Genomic DNA, 26,633 nt, shown 5'->3' with positions numbered 1-26,633 from the left:
AGGCTGAGGGAGCTGGGGGTGTGCAGCCTGCAGCAGAGGAGGCTCAGGGCAGAGCTCATTGCTGCCTGCAGGGAGGCTGTAGCCAGGTGGGGTTGGGCTCTTCTGCCAGGCAAGCAGCAACAGAACAAGGGGACACAGTCTCAAGCTGTGCCAGGGGAGGTCTAGGCTGGATGTTAGGAGGAAGTTGTTGGCAGAGAGAGTGATTGGCATTGGAATGGGCTGCCCAGGGAGGTGGTGGAGTAGCTGTGCCTGGAGGTGTTGAAGCCAAGCCTGGCTGGGGCACTTAGTGCCATGGTCTGGTTGATTAGACAGGGCTGGGTGCTAGGTTGGGCTGGCTGAGCTTGGAGGTCTCTTCCAAGCTGGTTGATTCTTTGAGTCTGTGAGGCACTTAGTGCCATGGGTTAGTTAATTAGAAGATATTGGGTGATAGATTGGACTTGATGATCTTGAAGGTCTTTTCCAGTTAATTAATGGAATTGATTCTGTGGTTAATTCTGTGATTCCTTCTAAAGAAAGACTTTTCAGCTGCTACCTTGCATTGTACCTTTCTGACACCTAAATGGGAGAAATCCTAACCTTTGGATTTGCAGAGTTAGCCAGGCAGTATATTTAAGCTTTAGCTAGCTGAGAGGAAAACAAACAAACAACAAGAAAGGAGATCTCAGTCAAAAACTCTATTTCATAAGAGAAAATTACAGTGAGGTTGATGGTTTGCCAAAACCTCAAGCAGTGACAAAGTCCACAGAGTGTCCTGAAAGAGATGCCTTTGCCAACCCATTCCTTTGCAGATGGCTTAGATTATTGATACTTCAAAACACATGACGGGATTCCTTGGACTCAGAGGGCTAAAAAACTCACTTGATAAAAAAAATGCAGATTTGTTACACTGCCCCAAAATCACAGAGGGAAGGTGGGGCAAAAGCAGAGAATCCTGCAGCTGTTCCTCAGGGCCCTTGGCTGGTTTGGTTACAGCTCGGCACGACCTCACGTGAGAGAGTTTAAGGGAGAGGGAGGAAGGAAGGGGGAGGAGGAAGAAAAAAGATCCCTGCCTTTCCCCTCTTGATCTGAGCACTGCATCTGCAAGGGTGTCTTGTACATCCGAAACTCCCAGTGCTGATGGAGCTTGGGGGAAGGAGGAGTGTGGGCTCAGTAAGTGGCTGGGATCCATCCACAGAGTTCTTTTTCCTATAGGATATCAAATCCCCTACAATTCCCTGGCTGTGCTGCAAGTGGTGGAGGAACAGCCCTAGGCATGAGTGCTCCGTTGGGCTGTGTCACTGCTCACACTGCAGGCTCCTTGCAAGGGAGAGTGCATTTGGTCCGAGGCCCAGCACATTATTTCACCTCATGATTGCTGTCTCCGTGGGAGCTCCATGTGAGGAGTGAAACCTCTCTCTGTGTTACCTGGCACAAAATACAAACCAGTTGCTCTTCTGAAGCCTCAGAACCCAAGGAATCCATCATTGCAGCTCAGGATACAACTGTCCTCTGCCTTAGGTCTAAAATCAACAGCTTGCTGCCCTCTGGCCTCACAGCTGGATGACTGACAAGTGCCTCAAAAGAGCTTTTGTACACGGGCAGCACTGATTTAATGATGATTAACACTCCCTGCTTCCCACACGTGCTGGCTGGCTGGGATACTGCTCTTAGCCCTGGCTGAGGTACTCATGTTAGCCTTGCAAGTCACTTCTCATGAGGCAGAGTCACGGAATCATAGAATCAAGCAGGTTGGAAGAGAGCTCCAAGCTCCCCCAGCCCAACCTAGCACCCAGCCCTGGCCAAGCAACCAGACCATGGCACTAAGTGCCCCAGCCAGGCTTGGCTTCAACACCTCCAGGGACAGTGACTCCACCACCTCCCTGGGCAGCCCATTCCAATGCCAATCACTGTCTCTGCCAACAACTTCCTCCTAACATCCAGCCTAGACCTGCCCTGGCACAACTTGAGACTGTCTCCTGTCGTTTTGTTGCTGGGTGCCTGGCAGCAGAGCCCAACCCCACCTGGCTACAGCCTCCCTTCAGGCAGTTGTAGACAGCAATGAGCTCTGCCCTGAGCCTTCTCTTCCCCAAGCTAACAACCCCAGCCCCTCAGTCTTCTGGAAAGCGGCAGAAAGAGGAATTTCTACCAACCCCCTCAGACCCTGGCCAGGAATTCTTACTGTATGAGCACTGCTTTGTGTAGTGGCATCAGCTTTGCTGTTGCTGTAGTGATGCTTGGCATGAGCAGGGTAGGTACAGGTTGGGCATTAGGAAGAAGGCTGCTGGAACACTGCAGCAGGCTGCCCAGGATGGTGCTGCAGCCTCCATCTCTGGAGACATTCGAGGTCAGGCTTGGTGGGGCTTCGAGCTTCCTGATGTAGCTGGGGGTGTCCCTGCTGACTGTATGGGAGTTGGGTTAGGTGACCTTTGGAGGTCACTTCCATCCCAGTACATTCTGTGATTCTGGGCTCCTCCATTCAAGAGAGATGTTGAGGTGCTGGAAGGTGTCCAGAGAAGGGTGACAAAGCTGGGGAAGGGTCTGGAGCACAGCCCTGTGAGGAGAGGCTGAGGGAGCTGGGGGTGTGCAGCCTGCAGCAGAGGAGGCTCAGGGCAGAGCTCATTGCTGTCTGCAGCTACCTGAAGGGAGGCTGTAGCCAGGTGGGGTTGGACTCTGCTGCCAGGCACCCAGCACCAGAAGGAGGGGACTTCTCTGTGTTACTTCCCTGTGTTATCTTCTGTGCTTCCCTTAGGCAAGCTGTTTATCTGTCCCACTCAGTCTCTCAATCCTCCTATCTGGGTGCAATGTTTAATCAATTTCCAATTGTTTCCAAATTCTGTAGTGACACTGCTTAGAGAGGATAGATGGGTGAAAGTGATGGATTTGGGCAAATATAATAGCCTGTCAGTCTTCACCAGGAGCTGCAAGGAAATGAAAAAGATAAAGAGAGATGACTGTAATTACTTTGACAGTGAAACCAGTAGAAGTGTGCCCAAGTGACACAGGCTACAGGGCACAAAATGCCAACTGCTCAGGAACAAGTAACATAAGGTGATGCTGTTGTCACTTTGCTCCTTAGCCTTAACCTGGAAGCCCAACTGACCTGTCTCCAGGGTCAGGCAGAGCTCCATTCAGTGACAGACTTGTAGCATCTTTGATAAGGAAAAGCTGAGTCCTGTAGAGTGGACTCTGGAGGTCTTTGAGGCCAGGCTGGATGCGGCTCTGAACAACCTATGGCAGGGGGTGTTGGAACTAGGGGATCCTTGAAGCCCCTTCCAGCCCTGCCAAGTCTATGATTCTGTAATTCTATGGTTCTATAATTCTATGGTTCTGTAATTCTGTGATTCTATCATTCTGTGATTCTAGAAGTGGAGATTCATTCAGTTCCAGGCTCCCCAGTACGAGAAAGCCTTGGACATACTGGGGTGAGTCCAACAAGGGGCCTCTAAAGTGATTTAGGAACCAGATCATCTCTCACATGAGGAGAAGCTGAAAGAGCTTGGGCTGCTCATGCTGGAGAAGGTAAAGCTCAGGGAGATCTTATAGCATCTTAGAATGCTTTAGGTTGGAAGAGACCTCAAAGCTCAGCCAGTTCCAACTCCCTGCCATAGGCAGGACACCTCCCACTAGAGCAGGTCACTCAAGGCCTCATTCAGCCTGGTCCTAAACACCTCTGGGGAGGTTGTGGAGCACAGAATGTGATTTAACAAGGCCAAGTGTAAGGTCCTGCATCTGGGTGGTGCAATCCTGAGCACTAGTCCAGGCTGGGTGGGGAATGGCTGAGAGCAGCCCTGAGGAACAGGCCCTGGGGGTCTGGGGTGAGGAAAAGCTCCACAGGAGCCTGCAGTGTGAGTGCAGCCCAGACACAACCCTGTGCTGGGCTGCAGCAAGAGCAGTGTGGGCACAGGGCGAGGGAGGGGATTCTGCCCCTTGGCTCTGCTCTCCTCAGACCCCACCTGCAGTCCTGGGGGCAGTTCTGCAGCCCCCAGCACAAGCAGGACATGGAAGTGTTGGAGCCAGTCCAGAGGAGGCTCAGAGGGCTGCAGCAGCTCTGCTGTGAGGACAGGCTGAGAGAGTTGGGGCTCTGCAGCCTGGAGAAGAGAAGGCTTTGAGGAGACCTTGGAGTGGCCTTGCAGTATCTGAAGGGGGCTGGGGAGGGACTATTGACAAGGTCTTGTAAAGGCAGGACAAGGGGTAATGGGTTTAAATTGGCAGAGAGGAGATTACAAAGTAGATGTTAGGAAATGGTTCTTTGCAGGGAGGGTGGTGAGACACTGGCACAGGTTGCCCAGGGAGGTTGTGAAGCACAGAATCACCAAATGTGATCAAAGATCTCAGCCTCCCTGGAGGTGTTCAAGGCCAGGTCGGCTGAAGCCTTGAGAGACCTGTTCTAGTGGGAGGTGTCCCTGCCTATGGGACAGGGCAGGTTGGAACTGGCTGATCCTTAGCCTTCCAACCTAAACCATTCTAGGATTCTATGACAGTCTCTAATCCTGCAGTCTTCCCATCATGGCATCATTCCTTCCTCCCTGAAAAGGTCACTTCCTCTCAGCAGCCTTGTTTGGGAAAGCACTTCCCAATTTTCTTGGCTGTGTGCAGGCTTTTGAGTCGCTGAAGTCTTGCAGAGCTTAAGAACTGACTGCAATTACTTTATGGGCTCCTGAGAAAAGATGGACTTAATTAACATAGATAAATGATTTGGGTATTTAAAGTGTTCTTGGCCTCCTGACCATGCCAGGGTTCTCCTGGCCTGTGCATTTACCACAGGGGGCTTGGACTGAGTGCTACACTTGAGATTTATCTGCAGCTCCCTAAGATGCAGGCTGTGACTGCTATGCTCAGCTTTACAGGCTGAGCTGTAGGTAATTGTTCTTGCAGCATCTGTCCTGGCTCTCAGTAATCTGTGGCTTCACATAGTTTGATTGATCAGATGCATGGTTTGGTGAACTGCTGCCATAGAAACCACCAAGCTACCAGACAGCTCGAGAACAACTCCTGTTTCTATTCCTGTTCTCCAAGTCTGGAGTTCATCCAGCTCTGTCTCTCTGCTTTGAAAAGCACAACTGTGTTTTTCCAGAACTTGCCACCAAGTGATTGTCTGTTGTGCTTTCTCTGTGAGAGGAAGAGGCCAGGCCACCAAGAGGCCAGGCAAGCCCAGCTTGTTCCTCACTCTCCAGGGGATCAATTCTGCTTTTGCATAATGCTAGATGGGAAACACTCTGGAAAGGGACTCTTGAGCCTCACTCATGAGGCCAGGTCATGACTCCAGTAGAAAACAGACTCTGCCTGAGGAAGAGGTGTGCAACAAGAAGAAGCTTAAGCCCTTAAACCAGTGGCTGTGATAATTCATGAGCATGGACCTGAGTTGCCAAGACTTTGTTTTATATTGGCTAATATCAGAGAATATGAAGAAGCAGGTCAGGAAAAGTGAGCAGAACTCCTGGACTTGTTGCTCCCAGACAGGTTCCTCAGGCATTTGCTAGCTAGAACAAGTGGCTTCACCTTCATGGAGGCTTTTGCCTGGAGGTGGGAGGTGTCCCTGCCTATGGCAGGGGATAGGTGCTACATGATCTTTGAGGTCCCTTCCAACCTAAACCATTCTGTGATTCTATGAGTTGCCCAACTGCAGTGTTTAGAGAGGGCTTTAGTTTGTGTGCTTCTCAAGATCTCTATTTCATTTTGCAGTGCTGAAAATATTCCTCCTACCCCTCCCCCCCAACCCCTCCCTAAGAGATATGAACAGATTGACCAACACAGGCTAAACTGAACTCTTCCTCTTGGTCTGCTTTTCACTATGGACTCTATCATCTCTGTATCTCCATCCTGCTGTCCACGGGTGTGGATAATGAGAGATGGAAGTGCAAACAGTGCTTTGAGGTTCCAGTGCTCTTGAGCTAGATTTACAAATGTGGTTAAGTGCCAGAAGATGAAGAGAAAGGCTGCACTTGGCAACACCTAAATGGTGTTAGACACCTTCTGGATAGACACCTTCTGTGTTTGACATGCTCTGTTCACCAAAGATTTGAACTTCTAAAGCCTTTTGGCATTTCCCTCTGTATGAAAACAGCAACCACTACTTAACAGACTCAGAAGTGTCAGCACAAACCCACCAGACAGCTTCTGTTTGGTCATGTCCCAGGTGACTGACCTCTAAAGGACTTCTGCAACCAGCTCTGTGCTGGGAGAAGGCAACTGAACACTCTTCAGTTGAAGACCTGATTCTCACTTAATGGCATTTCTGACCACATCACCCACAGACACACTGATCATAGACTGGTTTGGGTTGGAAGGGACCTCCACAGGTCATCCAGTCCAGCCCCATGCACTCAGCAGGGACATCCTAGAGCAGTTTGCTCAGAGCCTTCCCAGCCTCACCTTCAGTATCTTCAGTATCTCCAGCCATGGTGCCTCAACCACCTCCCTGGGCAGCCTGTTGCAGAGTTCCAGCACCCTCAGAACTTGTTCCTCACATCCAGTCTCAATCTGCTCTGCTCTCATTCCAAACCATTGCCCTTATCCTGTCTCTGCAGGCCTTTGCAAACAGTCCCTCTGCAGCCTGCTTGTAGCCCCCTTCAGGTCCTGCCAGGCTGCTGTTAGGTCTCCCCAGAGCCTTCTAAAGCTCCAGGTCTGCAAGAGCGGTGCAGATCCATCACTGCAGGCTCCTGAATCAATCAAACCCATTAAGAGTGCTCTTGTTTAACTGTTAGACTGTCACGAGCTGGATGGAACAGACACAGCAAGGCCATGCTTGCTTCTCCAGCATGCAGGCACGTGGGTGTTAAGGATTGGACCCTGCAGCCAGCTCTCATCCAGACCAAAAAACCTGCCAAAGGGAGGTACTTAGCAGGTAGCAGTTGGATGGGAGGAAAGCTTCGTTTAGATGTGCTGCTGGTATGAAACTGCTCCTTATTTCTGCAGGCTTTAATCCTCTCATGGTCAGTCTAAGGAAGAAAGTGTGAAACTGAGCAAAGGCTCCATCATCCTTAGGCTGACACAGAGGTGCAGCAGTGCAGGGCTGCGAAAGTGGGGGGCTTGTTGCAGTCGTGCCTCAGGGCAGGCAGCATCTCCCTGTTGCACACTGGAGAGGGACTGTGTCTGTCTGCTTTTGCAACACAGCGAGCAGCTGTGCTGCCTTTCTGAGACACTGAATGCAGAGCACTGGCAAAGGCTCCTTGCAGGGGGGCCTGAGTGCAGCTTCCCTTTTGGCAAGGCAGCTCATGAACTTCCTTCTCATTACTTGATTGTGGTAGGTGCAAGGGCTGGACCTGCACAGAAGACAGTAGAAAGCTTCAGCTTGCTGCCCTGCTTGAAATGAAGGCGTGAGGCTGGAGGTTGCCCTGCTGCAGACTGGGGCAGGGCACTGCGATTCTGCTGCAAGGCTCAGATGTCAGCCCCCAGGGTAGGTGGCAGTTACCTGCCCCGGTAGCTCAGCTAGGAGCCGCCACGTTTCCTGCCCTGCTCTTTTTCCTCCTTTTTAAGCACTTAGTACTTTTTCAATAAAAACCAATGTAATTTGTGGCTGCATTTCAGCTCCATTGGCTTGATGGTATAAGTGGAGCAATAGCAGCTTGGGCTTTAGAGCAGTCGTGTGGCTGAGTCTCTCTGCAGGGCTTTCATGTGGTCAGGTAGAGACATTCTCAGAATCCCCAAACATTTTTGAAGCTCCTAAGCTGGAGACGTTCACAATTCCTCCCTCCCTCTCTACCATTAATCCTTCATGTTTTAACAAGCACTGGAGTTAATACAGCCTACACTCTTTCCTGTCACACTGGGCTGCCCCCAGCCCCTCCCTGCTTTCTTTCTCTTGAATGAAGCAATCTGTTCTTTGCAGTCCCTGCTCCTGTGAATCAAAGGGATCGGTGTCGACACACACCAGGACCAAGCAGAAACTTCCTCTTTCTTTTTTTTTTTCACATTATTTTTAATTAAGCAGGATTCTGACATTTGGTTGGAAGAAGTCTTTGGGCTGAGTTGGTTATTCCTGCATTGCAGCACATAGAGCATGGCAGCTGCTCTGGTTTTATTTTTAGTAGGAGCAGGCTTTTGTACGGAGCCGCAAGCGGTCTCCAGAAACAAAACCTTTCAGATGTTATTTCTTAGCTGAGTAGGAAAAGAGTTGGGAGCAGGACAGAAGTCTTGGCATTAAAGGTGGGCAGCAGAGCCAACGGCATCCTGGGCTGGCTCAGGAGCAGTGTGGGCAGCAGGACAAGGGAGGTTATTCTGCCCCTGGACTCAACACTGCTCAGGCCACACCTTGAGTGCTGTGTCCAGTTCTGGGCTCCTCCATTGCAGAGAGATGTTGAGGTGCTGGAAGGTGTCCAGAGAAGGGCAGCAAGGCTGGGGAGGGGCCTGGAGCAGAGCCCTGTGAGGAGAGGCTGAGGGAGCTGGGGGGGTGCAGCCTGCAGCAGAGGATGCTCAGGGCAGAGCTCATTGCTGCCTGCAGCTGCCTGCAGGGAGGCTGTAGTCAGGTGGGGTTGGGCTCTGCTGCCAGGCACCCAGCAACAGAAGAAGGGGACACAGTCTCAAGCTGTGCCAGGGGAGGTCTAGGCTGAATGTTAGGAGGAAGTTGTTGTCAGAGAGAGTGATTGGCATTGGAATGGGCTGCCCAGGGAGGTGGTGGAGTCTCTGTGCCTGGAGGTGTTGAAGCCAAGCCTGGCTGAGGCACTTAGTGCCATGGTCTGGTTGATTGGCCAGGGCTGGGTGCTAGGTTGGGCTGGCTGAACTTGGAGCTCTCTTCCAACCTGGCTGATTCTGATTCTATGATTCTATGGAAGCTTTGAGAATGAAGAGTTAATCTCTTTGGTAGAGGTTTTCATGCACATGAATCATGTCTTAAGTACCTTTTCAAGTTGAATGGGGGAAAACCAATTGTCATTCTGCTGCTGCCCTCTCTGTTGTGTGTTTATTGCTATTAATTATCCTTAGACATTTATGTGAAGCAGAGAAATAATCCAGAAGCATAGCAGGTGATACTAAAAAGAAGCAAATCTCTTGGCAGGAACACAGTCTCTGTTTCAGTGTACAAATCCTGACCTAGAATAGAATCAAGAGAATCAACCAGAGTTTGGAAGGCACCACAAGGACCAGCCAGTTCCAACCCCCCTGCCATGCCCAGGGGCACCTCACACTAGATCAGGCTGTCCAGAGCCTCATCCAGCCTGGCCTTAAACACCTCCAGGGATGAGGCTTCCACCACCTCCCTGGGCAACCCCTTCCAGGCTCTCACCACCCTCCTGGTAAAGGGGGATGCCCTTGCTGACTGCAGAGGGTGTTGGACTAGGTGACCTTTGGAGGTCCCCTCCAACCCAGGCCATTGTATGATTCTATGATCTCCATAGCCAGGGCAAAGTCACCCTGGAATTGCCTCTCTGAAAGTATCTCAGACCTTCTTCTGAGGTGTAGAAGAGATGAAACAGGGCTCTGAACCAGAGAAACTAACGTTCAGATCTGATACCACTGCTTTCCCTGCTGATCCTCACTCCTTGGCCTGGCAGGAGCAACAGCAACAACCACCAAGGCTGTATTTAGTAAGTCAGTTGCTGTTTTGTTTCCAGATGATGATTTTGCAGTTGCTGTGTATCACTCATGTCTGTTCTGAGGTCACAGATAAGTGTGTGCAGCAGTGTGAACATGAGGAGATGGTCTCCTGATGGCCTGTCTGGAGGAAGACTGGATGGCTGGAAAAGGTTCTTTACTATGAGGGTGGTGGAACAGTGGAAGAGGTTGCCCAGGGAGGTGCTGCAGGCCTCATCCCTGGAGATTTTCCAGGCCAGGCTGGATGGGGCTCTGAGCAACCTGATGTAGTACTGCAGGGTGCTTGGACTAGAGGTTGCTTCCAACCTAATCCATTCTGAGGTAGGAAGAGCACTTCTCAGTGTGGCTGGGAATGCTCAGAGTCTTTAAACAGTGCTCTTGGTGAGCAGAAGGGAGAGCAAAAGCTTATGAGGAAACTCTGCATGTACTTTGGCCTTTGTCTAGCTTCATTTATACCTTGGAAGAGCAGGCACAGGTGGGCAGAGGTCCAGTGCCTATTCTTCAGTTCCTATGGAGTCTTTTCATGGGTCTAGGTAATTGTCAGTACCCCAGCTTTGCCCCTCTGCTCTCAGCCAACTCCTTCAAGCATTCAAAAGGCTCTGCTTCTTCACCTCAGCTGCAGCTCATTTGATTTCCCACCATTGTCTGCGTTGGACTGACCTGTAGCTGGTGCCCACAGCCTGCAGTGCTTTCTCACATGTGTTTGGCTAGCAAACCAAGCCAGGAGTTTCCTGAGTGCCTGCTGCAGTACAACCTGGTGTTTTGGAGTCTAGAAATGTCTGTGAACTCCTCAGCTCGCTTCTTCCCACTGACAAAGTATTGTTTTGAGGTCCATCTGGTGTCAAGTGTAGGCATATGGCACCAGTATGGCAGCGCTGCCTACGGGGGTGGTTTCCTGCAGGAGAGCTCTCGCTGGGTGCAGTATTCATTACCTATTGGAAGTCATTGCTGCTAGCACCCAGCTCCTTGTGAACTTGTTCAGCTGGTGGCTGGGCAGAGTGCCATCCCAATCCATGGGCATGAGCACAGTCAGCTAAGTCTCTGGGGCCTTGCACACATCAGATGTGGGTACTGAGGTCAGGCTTCTCAGTAAGGAGAACCCAAATGCCTGCGTGTCCCGAGCATGTGTATCTGTGGTTGAAGGGATATGCCATCATTAATCCAGAGCTGGGCTGGATTAAGCTTCTAAAATGAAAACCAGCTCTGCCAGCCACTTGAAGAGGGCTCAGGGCTTGTTTGAGCTGAGTGCTTCAGCGGGGAGGGAGAAGGCAGAGATGGCTGAGCAAAGCTACCACCCCCTCGCCTCTATTGCTCTCCTCTGCATACAAGCTGAGACGAGCTGACAGCAGGCAGAAGGGCAAGCGTAGAGTCCTGCACCTGGGGAGGAGTGAACCCCCTGGACTGACTTGCTGCAAAACAGCCCTGTGGAGGAGGATTTGAGTTTTCTGGTGGACAGCAAATTCACCAGGACCCAGCAAGGTGCCCTTGTGGTCTCCTGGGGTGCATTCAGAAGAGTATGGTCAGCAGGGTGAAGGAGGTTCTCCTCCCCCTCTGCTCTGCCCTGATGAGGCCACACCTGGATTGCTGTGTTTGGTTCTTGGCTCCCCAGTTCAGGAGACACAGAGAACTACTGGATAGAGTCCAGTGGAGGCCCACTGAAATGATGAGGGGAGTGGAGCACTTCTCTTACGAGGGCAGGCTGAGAGAACTGGAGCTATTTAGCCTGCAGAAGAGAAGACTGAGAGGGCATCTTCTCGATATCTAAGGAGTGGAGGCCATGAGGATGGGGCTGGGCTCTTTTCAGCAGTGCCCAGTGATAGGACAAGAGGCAGTGGGCACAAACTAAACCACAGGAGGTTCCATTTAAACATAAGGCAAAAATTCTTCATTGTGAGGGTACTGGAGCCCTAGAACAGAGGTTGTGAAGTCTCTGGAGGCTTTCGAAGCATGCCTGGATGTGTTCCTGTGCAACCTGATCTAAGCAGACGTGATTTAGCAGGGGGGCTGGACTAGGTGATCTCCAGAAGTCCCTTCCAACCTCCACCAGTCTGTGAGTCTGTAATTCAGGCTCACTCATCAGCCCTTTGAGAGAGCTGCTCACCTCTGTGGACAGGGAGGGCACACACAGGGATAAGGCAACAGGGCAGCTGCACCAATGTGGTGGTACCCACCAGAAAGGCATCATCAAGACACAGGAGTGGAAAACCTGTGTGGGAGGTCACAAAGCCAGAAGGATCAGAAATACTTTGTTAGGGTTGCTAAGAAAGCTGAGGAGAGGCAGGGAAAGCTAAATCCAGCAGCCTGTGTTTGCACAGAGGGAGAAAACAGCAGAGCATTAAAGGGAGTAACAAAATGATTCACTGCATACAACTCAGGGAGGAGCAGGTGACCAAGCACTGCAGCTTGCCAGTCCCTTGCAGATCCCAACAACCTGCAGACACAGATGCTCTGTGGCACCCAAGAAAAGGTGATGCTAGGAGCCTCCTCTTCTAAATGCTGGCTGTGGACACCAAGCTCCCTGTGGAGTTTCACAGCCTGTGAAGCGAGCTGCTTCTGTCCTCTGCAGTGGGTAACTGAGCACCTACAGCTTCTGAGACACTGGGAAGCTTGGCCATGGTTATTGGAAAGTGCTGTGAGCTTTCCTTAGAGAGGTGTGGTAGGAGGGCAAAGAGGACTAAGCTGTTGTTTTAAACCCTGACCATATGCTGGTTCCTCTTCCTTTGAAGTTAGTGGCAAAGCCCTGATTTAGAGAAGCAAGACTGCCTGAATTGGGAAACAAGAGGCAGCCTGGGGGCAGAAGAGGCTTAGAGAGTTATGGTTGCTGCTGCCCTCCTGGAGCACAGAGCTGTTCAGACAGACTGGAGGCCTGTCTGCTGCTCTCTTCCATCAGGGCTAAGAAGTGAAGGCTTTGAAAGCTGTTAAATGAGGAGGCTGGAGTCTTGCAGCCCTTACTCATCCCAGTGCTGCCATTAACTGCAAGAAGAGAATCACTCTATTAAGTGCTGTGCAGCACAGCCACACTTAAATGATAGAATCACAGAATCAGGCAGGGCTGGAAGGGACCACAAGGATCAGCCAGTTCCAATCCCCCTGCCATGGGCAGGGACACCCTACCCTAGAGCAGGCTGCCCACAGCCTCAGCCAGCCTGGCCTTAAACACCTCCAGCCATGGGGCCTCAACCACCTCCCTGGGCAACCTATTCCAGCCTCTCACCACTCTCCTGCTCAACAACTTCCTCCTCACATCCAATCTGAACCTATCCACCTCCAGCTTTGCTCCATTCCCCCCAGTCCTGGCACTTCCTGAGAGCCTAAAAAGTCCCTCCCCAGCTTTTTTGATCCTGGCAGGCCACAAGAAGGTCACCTGGGAGCCTCCTCTGCTCCAGCCTGCACAGCCCCAACTCTTTCAGTCTGTGCTCACAGCAGAGCTGCTGCAGCCCTCTGAGCATCTTCATGGCTGTCCACCCTCCATAACAATGGCCCTTAGATTCTCCTCTCTAACAGAAGTTTTGCCTTGGAAGAGACCCAATAATACTGAAATAATGCAAAGGATGTGAAGGTTTCATCAGCTGAAGCTCCTCGGGAGAGCTGCGTAAAACGAGCGGCGGCGCAGAGGCCTGGAGCCCGTGTCAAGGCTGTAGGTTATTTTGGAGCTTTATGAAAAACACACTTTAGCAGCTTCTCTCCTGACCATTGGGCTGTATTCCTGGGCTTCTGAATTCCTCAAACCAGGCTAACCATGGAAAGGCAGCATTTAAAAATACACTGTCCCCTTGGCTTCTTCGCCCTGCCGCGGAGCCTGCCGAGTTCGCCTGGGACGAGCTGAGAGCTTTGTTGTGGAAGGGCTGTTGGAGTTGGGGTTTCTTAAAATACATGTGGAGCCTTGGAGCTGCTGTGGGCTGTAGGCAGTGGTGGAGCTGTGCTATTTTAAAATCATCTGGCTACTTCACTTTGGGTAAGGGTATCTGTCAGCTTCGCTCTAAGGAAGCAGAGAAGCTGATTAAAACAACTCACGAAGCCAGGAAACAAAGAGCTAAAATGTAGAACATGTGCTGGAGGGTCCTTGGAATTATAACCCAGGGGGGAGCTCTGGAAACTGAATGGCAGCTGCACTGGAGCTGGGTTTGAAGCCTTTTTTAGCTGTACTGAAGAGCTCTGACTCAGAGGTGAGGTTTCTCATCTGTGAATCAGTTTGGAAGCTTCCTTTTGTTGTTGTGACTGGACAGCAAGAGGTGTCCTGTCATATCAAGACTGGGCTGCAGCAAGAGCAGTGTGGGCACAGGGCAAGGGAGGGGATTCTGCCCCTTGGCTCTGCTCTCCTCAGACCCCACCTGCAGTCCTGGGGGCAGTTCTGGAGCCCCCAACACAAAAAGGACATGGAACTGTTGGAGCCAGTCCAGAGGAGGGCCATGAGGATGCTCAGAGGGTTGCAGCATCTGTGCTCTGAGGACAGGCTACAAGAGCTGGGGCTCTGCAGCCTGGAGAAGGCTCCAAGGAGACCGCAGAGTGGTCTTCCAGTATCTGAAAGGGACTACAGGAAGGCTCGGGAGGGACTATTGACAAGGTCTGGGAATGACAGGATGAGGAGGAATGGGTTTGAACTGGCAGAGGGGAGATTGAAACTGGGTGTTAGGAAAGGGTTCTTTGCAGTAAGGGTAGTGAGGCACTGGCACTGATCAAAGATCACAGTGAGTGATTTTGTGCTCCACAACCTCCCTGGAGGTGTTCAAGGCCAGGTTGGATCAGCCCTTGAGTGACCTCTTCTAGTGGGAAGTGTCCCTGCCTATGGCAGGGGCTTGGACCTGGATGAGCTTTGATGTCCTTTCCAACTTAAACCATTCTGTGATTCTGTCATTGAGTCCAACCATTGTTGGAGGATCTATCACAAAGACAACTCAAAGTGTTTGAGTTAAAAGGTAGAGGAGCAATAGGGGAAGAGCTCTCTCTGATGGGAGATATTGGGCCTGGATGCCAGCTTCTGCTGAGTGGGCAGCTGGTGGCTTGAAGTTCTCATTTTGGAGGTGAAAGGAAGCACTGTCTTGGTTACTGGCATGGAGAGGCTAAGGGTCAGCAAGAAATGCTAATTCCAAAGTGCTTCCTTAAGGAGACAACTGAAGGTGATTGACTTTGAGTGCTGTGTACAGTTCTAGGTCCCTCAGTTCAAGAGAGATGTTGAGGTGCTTGAATGTGTCCAGAGAAGGGCATCAAGGCTGGGGAGGGGCCTGGAGCAGAGCCCTGTGAGGAGAGGCTGAGGGAGCTGGGGGTGTGCAGCCTGCAGCAGAGGAGGCTCAGGGCAGAGCTCATTGCTGTCTGCAGCTGCCTGCAGGGAGGCTGTAGCCAGCTGGGGTTGGGCTCTGCTGCCAGGCACCCAGGGACAGATGAAGAGGACATAGTCTGGAGGTGTGGAGCCCCCATCCCTGGAGGTGTTTGAGAGGAGGCTGGACGAGGCACTTAGTGCCATGGGTTAGTCAACGAGAAGGGTTAGCTGCTAGGTTGGACTCGATGGTCCCGGGGGTCTTTTCCAACCTGGTTGATTCTGTGATTCTGTGACCATCTAACCTCTGTCTTCTCCTTCTCTCCCTGCCTGGCTCCAGTCCTCCGTGATGTCTGTCTGCTTTGCCCGCTTTCACCCCAACCTGGTGGTTGGAGGGACATACTCTGGCCAGATTGTCTTGTGGGATAACCGCAGCCACAGGCGCACGCCGGTTCAGAGGACTCCCTTGTCTGCTGCTGCTCACACGGTAAGGACAAAGTCCCCTCCTGTCCTCAGGGGAAGTGCAGCTGCCTCGCTGTGCCTGTAGTGCTAAGGCCCAGACAGATGAGGGCATCCTACAGGAAGGCTACAGAGGGATTTTTCATAAGGGTGTCTAGAGACAGGACAAGGGGGAATGGTTTGAAGCTGAGGAAGAGCAGGGTTAGACTGGATGTTAGGGAGAAGTTCTTTAGTATAAGGGTGGTGAGACTTTAGAACAGGCTGCCCAGGGAGGTTGTGGATATCTCCTCCCTGGGGGTGTTCAAGGCCAGGCTGGATAAGGTAGTTGAGAGGTGTCCCTGCCCATGGCAGGGAGGTTGGAATAGCTGATCATAGAATCAATCAACCAGGTCAGAGCAGACCTCCAGGCTCACCCAGTCCAAGCTATCACCCAGCCCTATCCAATCAACTAGACCATGGCACTAAGTGCCTCATCTCTGAGGTTCCTCCCAGCCTAAGCCATTCTGTGATTGCTGCTGCTGGCAAGTCACACATCAAAGCATGACAGGTGTGCACTGACACACTCAGTGGCCCAGGCAGCACAAATATTGTTCCCTCCATTTCCACTATCATCTAATGATTTGTTCCATGGATTGCAACTTGAGCCTTGCTTTTTCATTTCCCTAACGTTTTAGCTGCTTTTGCTGCCAGTAATATTGTTCAATCTGCATCACAAGAAGCAGTCTCTCCTGCATAGTGCAATTTAGAGATGTAGCAGACCAGTGGCAAGAAGCTGACTGTCGAGGAAAGTTGAACAACTGGGATTCAAAATATAGTGGAAGAGAAAGGATTAATGGGAAGTAATTTGTTTACACTAAAACCAACCACAACAACAAGGGAAAAAAAATCATTGAGTGATTCTGTGCTCCACAGCCTCCCTGGGCAACCTGTGCCAGTGTCTCACCACCCTCACTGCAAACAGCTTCTTCCTAAGATCCAGTTTCAGTCTCCTCTCTGCCAGTTCAAACCCATCCCTCCTCATCCTGTCATTACAAGACCTTGTCAATAGTCCCTCCCCAGCCTTCCTGTAGTCCCCTTCAGATACTGGAAGGCCACTCCAAGGTCTCTTCCAAGCCTTCTCCAGGCTGCAGAGCCCCAACTCTTGTAGCCTGTCCCCAGAGCAGAGCTGCTGCAGCCCTCTGAGCATCTTCATGGCCCTCCCCTGGACTAGCTCAAACAGTTCCATGTCCTTGTGCTGGGGGGGGCTCCAGAACTGCCCCTAGGACTGGAGGTGGGGTCTGAGGAGAGCAGAGCCAAGGAGCAGAATCCCCTCCCTTGCCCTGCTGCCCACACTGCTCTTGCTGCAGCCCAGCACAGGGATCAGACTTTGCAATCAAAGAGTGCTTGCTCTGTCTTCTTGCTTATAGGAATCACCTCCCTAAACTGTAAGTGAAGGCTGGCTGGAATCCTGGCTGCCAAGGGAAAACAGAAAGCCCAAAGGATTAAGTTAAGACAGCTCTGCTGCAGCAGTGTTACTCTGTGTGCTGCTAGATTCTTGAGCTCAACAGCCAGTTCTTAATTTGAACTGATGCCATATGCTGGGGGGGGTCAGAAAGGATTTTTCTCTTCTCTTTCTCTTGCTCAGTTTATTTGAAGCAGATAGATTGTGTTGCTATCACTGACTGAAACCTTCCTGAAGCTTAGCATCGCTGATTGCTCCCTGGATTCACCAGGAAAGAGAATTCTACCCACAGCTTACTCACTAATTTCCCTTCACACCCACTGCACATCTGCACTTGGGACAACAGGAAATTTTAATTAAGACAAAACCCTTTTGCATGATGATTTCATTTCCAAAGTAAATAAAAGCAAGCTGGCAGCAGCCCTTTGAAAGGAAGGAGCCTGCTTAGCCTTTCTGCTGCATGCAGTTGGTTGTCTTTTCCAGCCATTTGCCTTAGCTCTTCTCGTTTCTGCTCTGAGGTTTTATTGTGCATGAAATTGATGGTTGGCAGTTCTGATTAAAGCCAGAGCTGGCACACTGAGGTGCTACTGGAAAGACACTGCTTGCTCTCTCCATCCCCACCTCTTGCTTTAGCTTTCTCCCACCCACTCTGTTCCTGTCTGCTTGGGCTGCTGGAGGTCAAACACCCCTGGAAAAACACAGGTCTGTGCTTATTTCACACAGCAGCACATGCTAACGGCGCTGAGCACTGGGGCGTTAGCTCCCCACGGGGCACCAAGAAGGTCCTTCCTACAGGGGTAGGTGACCTGCAGCTGGATCTTAAAGTAGTCTAAAATAAGAATCATAGAATCAAGCAGGTTGGAAGAGGCCTCAAAGCCCAACCTAGCACCCAGCCCTGTCCAGTCAACCAGACCATGGCACTAAGTGCCCCAGCCAGGCTCTGCTTCAACACCTCCAGCCACGGCCACTCCACCACCTCCCTGGGCAGCCCATTCCAGTGCCAATCACTCTGTCTGACAACAACTTCCTCCTAACATCCAGCCTAGACCTCCCCTGGCACAACTTGAATCAGTGTCCCCTCCTGTTGCTGGGTGCCTGGCAGCAGAGCCCAACCCCACCTGGCTACAGCCTCCCTTCAGGTATCTGCAGACAGCAATGAGGTCTGCCCTGAGCCTCCTCTTCTGCAGGCTGCACACCCCCAGCTCCCTCAGCCTTTCCTCACAGGGCTGTGCTCGAGGCCCCTCACCAGGCTTTGTGTCCTTCTCTGGACAGGTTCCAGTATCTCAACATCTCTCTTGAATTGAAGGGCCCAGAACTGGACACTGTACCCTGGGTGTGGCCTGAGCAGTGCTGAGAGGTAGTTCAGCAGGACAGACTCCAGGTTTAAGTTTCTAACCCTGGCTTAGAATTTCTGTAGGGGTCTTTTGTAAGTTGGCCCTGATTTTCTTTTAATAGGGGAAGTATTAGTGAAAAGTATCTTTCCTTCCTGGGATCATTAAGGTTGGAAAAGACCTCTCAGCTCATCAAGTCCAATTTTCTTGGACCTGGAGCTGCAAGTCCTCTGTTCACTGGCCAAAGGGGCAGAGAAATGCAGCTCTCCATTGCTTGACTTACCCTTAGCAGTACCACTTGTACCAGTCAGAGGAAATGAAATCTTATTCTTCAGTCTGATTCATCTCTCTGGAGACTGATGAACTTGAACCATCCCTCATACATCACCAGATGAAGCTTTGGGCTCAAAACATTACCAGGTTGCTTGGAAAAGCATTAGGCCACGTTTCATCGTTGCATACTGAGCATAATTCAGCCCCCATGGGAGGACTCTGCTGTGGTGACCCAGGTGTAACACCCTGAATGTAGTCACTCCACGTTTCTGATGAGTGATTGAAAAAGATACATTGGCCAGAGCTGGAGAATGCTGATGGACTTGCCCACTGGAGTGCATTTGCAAATCTTTAGTGTGCAAGCCAAGCTCTGGGAAAGTTCAAGTTTTATGCAGCTATTTTCTTGCCCGAGCTTTCATTTCTGAAGCTGTTTGGATGATTTCCCTCTTTCTGCCAATTATTCTCTGTGTCAAAAGCCATCAGTGGAGTGCTACACATCCCACTGGGTGCACAGTATTACTCAACTGGGTTGTTGTGTTCTGGAATCACAGAACTGTTTCAGTTGGAAAAGATCATCGAGCCCAACCATGATCTAAGTCTAACAAGTCTGCTGCTAAACTGCTATGATGAAGTAAATGACACTGGAAACATTTCCACCTCTGTAATGTACCTCTTAAAATTTAAGTTATAACCAAAACCATTCCATGAAGATAATCACCTCCCCCGTGGGGACAGGCTGAGAGAGCTGGGGGTATCCACCCTGGAGAAGAGAAGGCTCCAGGGAGACCTTACAGCAGCCTTCCAGCACCTGAAAGGAGCCTACAAGAAAGCTGGGAAGGGAGTTTTTAGAAGGGCTTGTAGTGCTGAAGGGGCAATGGATTGGAGCTGGAAGCAGGGAGATCTAGACTGGAAATTAGGGAGAAATTTGTCATAGTGAGGGTGGTGAGACACCAGGACAGGTTGCCCAGGGAATTTGTAGATACCTCCTTCCTGGAGGTGCTCAAAGGCAGGTCAGGTGAGGCCTTGAGCAAGCTGGGATGGTGGAAGGTGTCCCTGCCTACAGCAGGGAGGTTGGAGCTTGATGATCCCTTAATGATCCCTTTCAACCCAAACCATTCCATGATTCCATGAAAACCTAAGCCCTGCATTTTCCAGGCATTCTATGACCACTTAATCATTCTTTAATGTAGCACTGAGCCACTAGCAGAGGTGAGGTCATGCAGGTGTGAGAATGGCTCTCTGACTTCCCCCTTCCTGTGTTTTCAGCATCCTGTCTATTGTGTGAACGTGGTTGGAACGCAGAACGCACACAACCTCATCACCGTCTCCACCGATGGCAAAATGTGCTCCTGGAGCCTGGACATGCTCTCAACTCCACAGGTGGGTTTCTTTGCACCTGTACAGGGTGGGGGAAAAAGCACCTTTGGTAGAGCAGGATACCTGCTTAATGGAATATAGCTCCCAAAGCCTTGCATCCTTATACAAACTAACACCAAGGGATGCACTTGAAAGACTGCAGCTTGCTTCCAGCAGTCTCTGCCAAGAGCCAAACCCCATTTCCTTTACCACAAATCATGTAATTATTGTAATACCTTAATACACAGGTCAGTTTCAAGTGAAAATGAAACAATCCATTTTAAAGCACAGCAATTACCCAAGTCACCCATAGCAGGAACTGTTCTTATGCTCCAGCATTGTTTAACAGCTATGGACTCCATCGCGCTGCTGCCGAACGCGTCCCAAGCACCACAGGCTTCCAGAGCACACAGAAAGTGCCCTTTGCCTTCAGTAGCCAAAACAACAAACAACACAAATGACAACTTTTAGAACTAATTTCCTTCCCACCTCTGGAATGCTGTCATCCCCTCCCTCCTCCTTCCAGTCCTTGTATCAGAAATGAAATGACCCCCAGGAAAAACGCCCACGCCACTGGTGATTAGAGTAATGGCAACTAAACAGCTAACCAGAGAACCTGATGCTGAGAAAGGTCCATGCAAAGCATCTTTCCAGCATTAGCTTTTGGAGCAGCACATTTTCTATGCCAAAGCATCACTCAGTTTTGGTAAATAATTTTCTTTGCTCTTAATTAATCTTATTTTTGCTGAGCATTGTGGGTTCTGATCTTGCTTCTAAGTGCTGCGCAGTGACTCCTCTTAATGTTGGCATTAATCAGGCATCAGTGTGCAGCTCCTAGGGAATTATTCATAGAATCAGTCAGGGTTGGAAGGCACCACAAGGATCAGCCAGTCCCAACCTCCCTGCCACGGGCAAGGACACCTCACACTAGATCAGGCTGGCCACAGCCTCATCCAGCCTGGCCTTAAACACTTCCAGGGATGAGGCTTCCATTTGCTCTTGTGTTGACACGAGAGGGTAGGACTCCTCTATCCTAACCTGAGACATCTAAAAGTTAGGTCCCTGTTAAGTCTAAGCTAGTAACTTGAGTTCCCTTTACAGTTAAATGACCAAAGAGGCTGAGCTCACACTTCTGGAGGATGACTTCACCCCATCCCATTTCAGATCTCAGCCATTTCAGATTTCAGCTCTGGGATGCAGAACTCTCAAATCTTAGCATGGAGAGGGCTTCTGGAAATCATAGTCATAGAATAGTTTAGGTTGGAAGGGACCTCAAAGCTCATCCAGTTCCAACCCCTTGCCATAGACAGGGACACCACCCACTAGAACAGGTCACTCAGGGCCTCATCCAAGCTGGCCTTGAACACCTCCAGGGAGGTTGTGGAGCACAGATCACAATCTTTGATCACATTGGGTGATTCTGTGCTCCACAACCTCCCTGAGCAACCTGTGCCAGTGTCTCACCACCCTCACTGCAAAGAACCCTTTCCTAACATCCAGTTTCAATCTCCCCTCTGCCAGTTTAAACCCATAACCCTTCATCCTGTCATTACAAGGCCTTGTCAATAATCCCTCCCCAGCTCTTCTGTAGCCCCCTTTCAGATAAGCCATCCCATCTCTTCCCCTGCTCAAAGTGAGGCCAGCTTCAGAGCTAAATCACGTTGCTCATGCTCAGCTGAAGCAGCAGTATTGCATGTTTCCTTGGAGCCTGAGGCTGCCAAGTGTAACCATTAAGGTATTATCCTTAGTTTCTGCACCATTAGATTTGAAATTCTCTCCTGTCATCTCTGCCTGATTGAAGATGGTCTAGCAAAGATCAGTGCCTTCCAGCTGCTCTCAAACCTGGGACAGGCAGTGGCAGGGATGGCAGGAGCAGTGCAGCCCAGTTCATGACACTGCATCTTCTTGCAGTGTCACAGCATCACAGAATCGCTACGGTTGGAAAAGACCTCCAAGATCATCAGGTCCAACTGTCAACACAGCACCTCCCTGCCTGCTACACCATGCCCCCGAGTGCCCTGTCCACACATTTCTTGGACACCTCTAGGAATGGTCACTCCAGCACCTCCCTGGGCAGCCTGTTCCAGTAAAGAAATTGTTCCTAATAACCAACCTAAACCTTCCCGGCCACAACTTAAGGCCATTTGCTCTCAGCCTGTGTAGAAACCAAAGTCCTGTGTCAGATGATGTTTTCTTCCTGCTCCCCATGTAACATTTTAAAGTGAATTAGTGAATAAAAACCAAGGCAGGGGGACAGTTGGATGATCACAGAAGAATAACACAGATCTCTGTTGTTAGGAGAGCATGGAGCTGGTGTACAACAAGTCCAAGCCGGTGGCGGTCACAGGAATGGCTTTCCCGACTGGAGACGTCAATAACTTTGTCGTGGGCAGTGAGGAGGGCACAGTCTACACAGCCTGTCGGCATGGAAGGTGATGCTCAGCACTTGGTGTGGACACACTCCAGCATCTCCACATCCCTCTTGTCATAGGTGCTCCAGAACTGGATGCAGTACTCCAGGTGGGGTCTCAGCAGAGTGCAGTGGAGGGGGAAAATCACCTCCCTGGCCCTGCTGGCCACACTTCTGCTGCTGCAGCCCAGGCTCTGCTTGGCTTTCTGGGCTGCAAGTGCACACTGCTGGCTCGTGGAGCTTCTCATCCACCAGCACCTTTCCCTCTTTCAGACATCTGCCTGAAGAAGAGATATGTGGGACCTCAGAATGCCTTTTTCTCACCCATGAGGTGAGACAGAGGCTTAAAAAGCTGGTTGAGATGTAGGTATTTATGAGCAGGTCGAGTCACAAAAGAATGGTAGGGGCTGGAAGGGCCTTCCAAAGATCATCTGGTCCAACCCCCGTGGTAGAGCAGCCCCACAGAGATCAGGTTGCCAGGCAGGCTTTAAAGTCTCCAGAGAAGCTGTCATGGACACCAGGGGAGCTGGCAATATGAGGGCCCAATTTCCTTCACTGCAGCTCCTCAGCTCTTTGGGTGCTCTGTCTTCACCCTGGCACACCCTGGCACACCCTGGCAGCTTTGGCAGAGCTGTGGCTATTTTAAACATATTCTCCTCCACTGACAGTGCTCCTGTAAGGGAACTGAAAGGGTCATTTCATCACCTCTCTTCCTACATGGGCTGGGAGACAGCACCAACAACTGCTCTGGCATCTCTCTGCTCATGTTCTTCCTCACACAGAGCTGTACTTTTCCTTCCTGAGAGCTGTTTGAGCCTCAGGCTGCTGACATGCACAGATCCCCTCCTTCAAGGTGATGGCTGTAGGATACCTGATCACAGCAACAGTTCCTTTGCTCTTCCTACTTCCTACTGACATGATTGACTGCTGGGAGAAGTTGCTTTAGACTTGCTCATGATCTGGCATTAGCATATTTGCATTTTTAATGGGTATTCTTTGTGATAATGGCTTACTCAGAGGCATAGGCTGTAGTGTAATTGTGATTTAGGATTATAATGATGCATAAATGTTATTTGAGCTACAGTAGCAGACAGTGTGTGTAAAAGTGAGTAAGGCAAGTCACCAGAATGAAAAGTCTCCCTGGGATGGATCCTGAGTGTTAATTAATTGTGCCCACAGAAGTAAACCTCTGCAGGCAAAGGTTTTACTGAAAAGATTCAATGGAAGTTTAAAAGGAAGCAGGAAGGTAAAGGAAGATGTTAACTCCCCAGCTGTTAAAGCACTCTCTGACTCATGCCCTGTCTCTTCTTCCTGCAGTAAAGCTGGCATTGGGGAAATATTTGAAGGCCACCAAGGACCCGTTACAGGAATCAACTGCCACATGGCTGTGGGTCCGATTGACTTTTCCCATCTCTTTGTCACCTCATCATTTGACTGGACAGTCAAGTTGTGGACCACAAAGGTGAGACCTCCAAGCTGGGGTGGGAAATGCAACTGGTGAAATATTTCAATCCATCAGATGCTAAGCATCAATTCATTAGAGGCTGTGCTTAGAACAGGGGTAGTGGTAGAAGGAGAAGTAAAATACAGACCTAATGTAACTGTGTCAGCCACATTCACCCTGGAACATGCCTTTAAAAGGTAGTTTCAGCTGGCCTGACCTTCGGTGTGACCCTAGCCCTGAGCAATGGCACCAGGCAAGAAGAGGAGGATGTGTGAGTTACCGATCCAGGCAGCCAGCGGTCCCTGTGTGGGCTCAGTTGCAGGCTAACGCTGCACACTGTGGTGCTGCAGCAGCAGGAGCTCTTTGCTGGAGTGGAGCAGGAGGGGAAGCACACATCTGAATTAACACAATCAATGCCACTTGTGAAATTCATTGCCCTGGGAGGCTGCGATAGTCACAAAGTACAAGCTGACACTGATGGCTGGAAGCAGGGAGGAAATACCTGCTGCAGCTTGCATCCCTGACCACCATGGGTGAGTTGTTGACTACCTCTTATATAGGGAGCAGTATGAACAGCAGCAATGAATGCACAGCCCTGGGAAGCTCTGGAACCCCAAGGCCCCATAGAAGTGCAGGAATACAGGGCAGTGACAACTTACAGAGCAGGACTTGGGAGGCCTGGTGAACAATCACTTACTCAGGGACAGCAATGTGCCCTGGTGGCCAAGAAGGCAAATGTATCCTGGGGGACACTAAGAAGAGTATGGCCAGCAGGGCAAGGGAAGGTCTCCTCTCCCTCTACTCTGCCTTGGTGAGACCACATCTGGAATATTGTGTCCAGTTCTGGACTCCTCTGTTCAGTAAGGGCAGGAATAGTCTAGAGAGTGTCCAAAGGAGGCTACAAGGATGATGAGGGGACTGAAAATCTGTCTTGGGAGGAAAGGCTGAGAGCCATGAGGCTGTTTAGCCTGGAGAAGACAAGACTGAGAGGAGATCTTATCAATGTTTATACATATCTGAAGGGTGGGTGTCAGGAAGATGCCAGGCTCTCTACAGTGCTGCCCTGTGACAGGACAAGGGGCAGTGGATGAAAACTGGAACACAGGAGCTTCCCCTTCAACATGAGGAGGAACTTCTTTACAGTGAGGGTGATAGAGCACTGGAACAGGCTGCCTAGAGAGGTTGTGGAGTCTCCTTCTCTGGAGACCTGCAAGACCATTCTGGATACAGTCCAGTGTGACCTGCCCGAGGTGACCCTGCTTTGGCAGGGAGGCTGGACTGGAGGACCTCCAGATGTTCCTTCCAACTCCTACCAGTGTGTGATTCTATGACTAAAGAGACCAGCCTGATTCCTTGCACAGGCTGAGTCAAACAGGGGGAGAGCTGTAAAATCCCAATTGTGTAAGCCACCTAAACAGCTCTTTTTGTCATGCACCAGAGCAGGGAGCTGCCAGGCTTTTGTCTAAGCCATGTTTCCACGCCTCTGCTTGGTTCACATCTTGAACTGCACCCAGCAGAGTTCCAGTGCTGGAAGCTGGGCAGGGTCAGGAAGTATCTCAGCATGTGTTCTTCCAAAGCATCAGTGCTTGGAGGTGCTAGGACAGATGCAGAGCAAATGTACAAAAGGGAGCAGAAGGGCTCATGGGAGAGCTTTGTGCTGCATGCAAACAAAGAGCATGGAGAACAATCTGAGTCAGTGTCTGACCAGACACACCAAGGTGTGGCCTGACCAGTGCTGCCTTCAGAGATCTTTTCTTGTTGGTCTTGTTGATCTTCAAGATCTTTTTTCCAACCAGAATGATTCTGTGGTGTGATACTGTCTGGATAATTCTCCTGCCTGTTTAGGGCTCTGTTTGGTCAGTCAAGGCCTGGTCAGTCAGTGGGCTCTGAAGAAACCCATCAATATGTTTGATTCTCTGAAAGACAGAGTGGATTGACACAAAGCATTGGGTGCTGGTTTGTGAGAGCTTACTCAGAAATGGTTTGTTCCTCTGGTTTCTCATTTGTGCATTTAATCCCTAGCAGCATCCACTGCTGCATTGCTTTCCTGCTTCTACCAGTGTCACCTACTTAATCCTGTGCACATTATCCTCTTGGGCAGTGAAATTCAATTCCTTTCTTTTTCACAGGTTCAGAGTCAAGGTCCAATTGTAAAGTGAACCATAAAAGCTCTGTGTCTGTATTGTCTATTGATGTTGTGTAGCACCCTGGGGTGCTTACAAGAAAGGCACTTTGATAGCAGGCATTTGACTGATGGGTTGAAAGCAACATTTCCCTTTAAAACTCTGCCTCGACATTTTATCTGGCTTTGTGGTTAACACATTTGCTATCCAAAGGCAGCTCAGGCAGGTGGCTGAGGATAAGGTTTGCACTGAGGAGAGAAGGAAGGATTTGGAGATAACACTAACAGAAGGTTCCCGTTTATCAGCCAATAATGAGATCCCTGGGTGAACAGCGAGCAGCCAGAAGCAAGAGGAGAAGGCATTTGCAGAGGTAGTCACTCGATAGCCAGGGCATTACCTGCTTCCTGATGAAGTCAAAGGGGCTTTCAACTTGGATTCATGCTAGAGCACGTGAGCCAGTCTGGGATGCAGAGCTGGCAGAGGGAAGTCGTGATGTGAAGTGTCTGTAGAGCTCTGCCCTTAATTAGGTATTGTCTGTATGAGGCTTTGAAGAGGCAAAGTGCTAAGTGGAAATGCTAAGTGTTGTTAATTAATTAAGCACTAATCCTCATGAAGGAATAGCATGAGGTTAAATGATGAAATGTAAGTATTGTTATCACTGCAGCAATTGCTCTTTGGAGTGCAAGGCTTTAGGTGCTGCGTCGAGGGACAGCAGCTACCTTGGAACTGCTTCAGCTGAAGCTTAGGAGACAGCTTGATTGCTGCACAGGGGGTTAATAAATGTGTGGGCAGAGAGCAGGACTTTGTTACCTCTCTCACCCTTCACGCCTGTCCTTTATCTCTTCTCCTTCCCTCGAGGGGAGGTGCTAATGACTGGTTTTCTGCTGCTGCATCTGTGGCTGGAGCACACTCAGATGGGCAGTAGAGGAGAGGTTGGAGTACCAATAACAGCACCCAGAATCACAGAATCAGTCAGGGTTGGAAGGGACCACAAGGATCATCTAGTTCTACCCCCCCTGCCATGCTCAGGGA

General features: G+C 50.4%; 1 protein-coding gene across 7 annotated transcripts in view; it reads left to right on the top strand.

Annotated features, from left to right (window-relative positions):
* The window catches only part of DYNC1I1 (dynein cytoplasmic 1 intermediate chain 1), a 200,208-nt gene that overhangs the window by 135,978 nt on the left and 37,597 nt on the right, over positions 1-26,633 (top strand). For all 7 annotated transcript variants that reach the window (XM_064166992.1, XM_064166997.1, XM_064166995.1 and 4 more), the window contains 4 exons: positions 15,105-15,251; positions 19,535-19,648; positions 21,923-22,056; positions 23,352-23,496. In XM_064166992.1, the coding sequence (XP_064023062.1) occupies positions 15,105-15,251; positions 19,535-19,648; positions 21,923-22,056; positions 23,352-23,496 (540 nt within the window). The remainder of the gene's footprint in view (positions 1-15,104; positions 15,252-19,534; positions 19,649-21,922; positions 22,057-23,351; positions 23,497-26,633) is intronic.

Source organism: Pogoniulus pusillus, chromosome 28 (assembly GCF_015220805.1).
Source record: "Pogoniulus pusillus isolate bPogPus1 chromosome 28, bPogPus1.pri, whole genome shotgun sequence".
In the NCBI taxonomy this organism is placed as follows: Eukaryota; Metazoa; Chordata; class Aves; order Piciformes; family Lybiidae; genus Pogoniulus; species Pogoniulus pusillus.
Note: the sequence above shows the minus strand (reverse complement) of the source record. Positions and strands in the feature narration are given on the sequence as shown.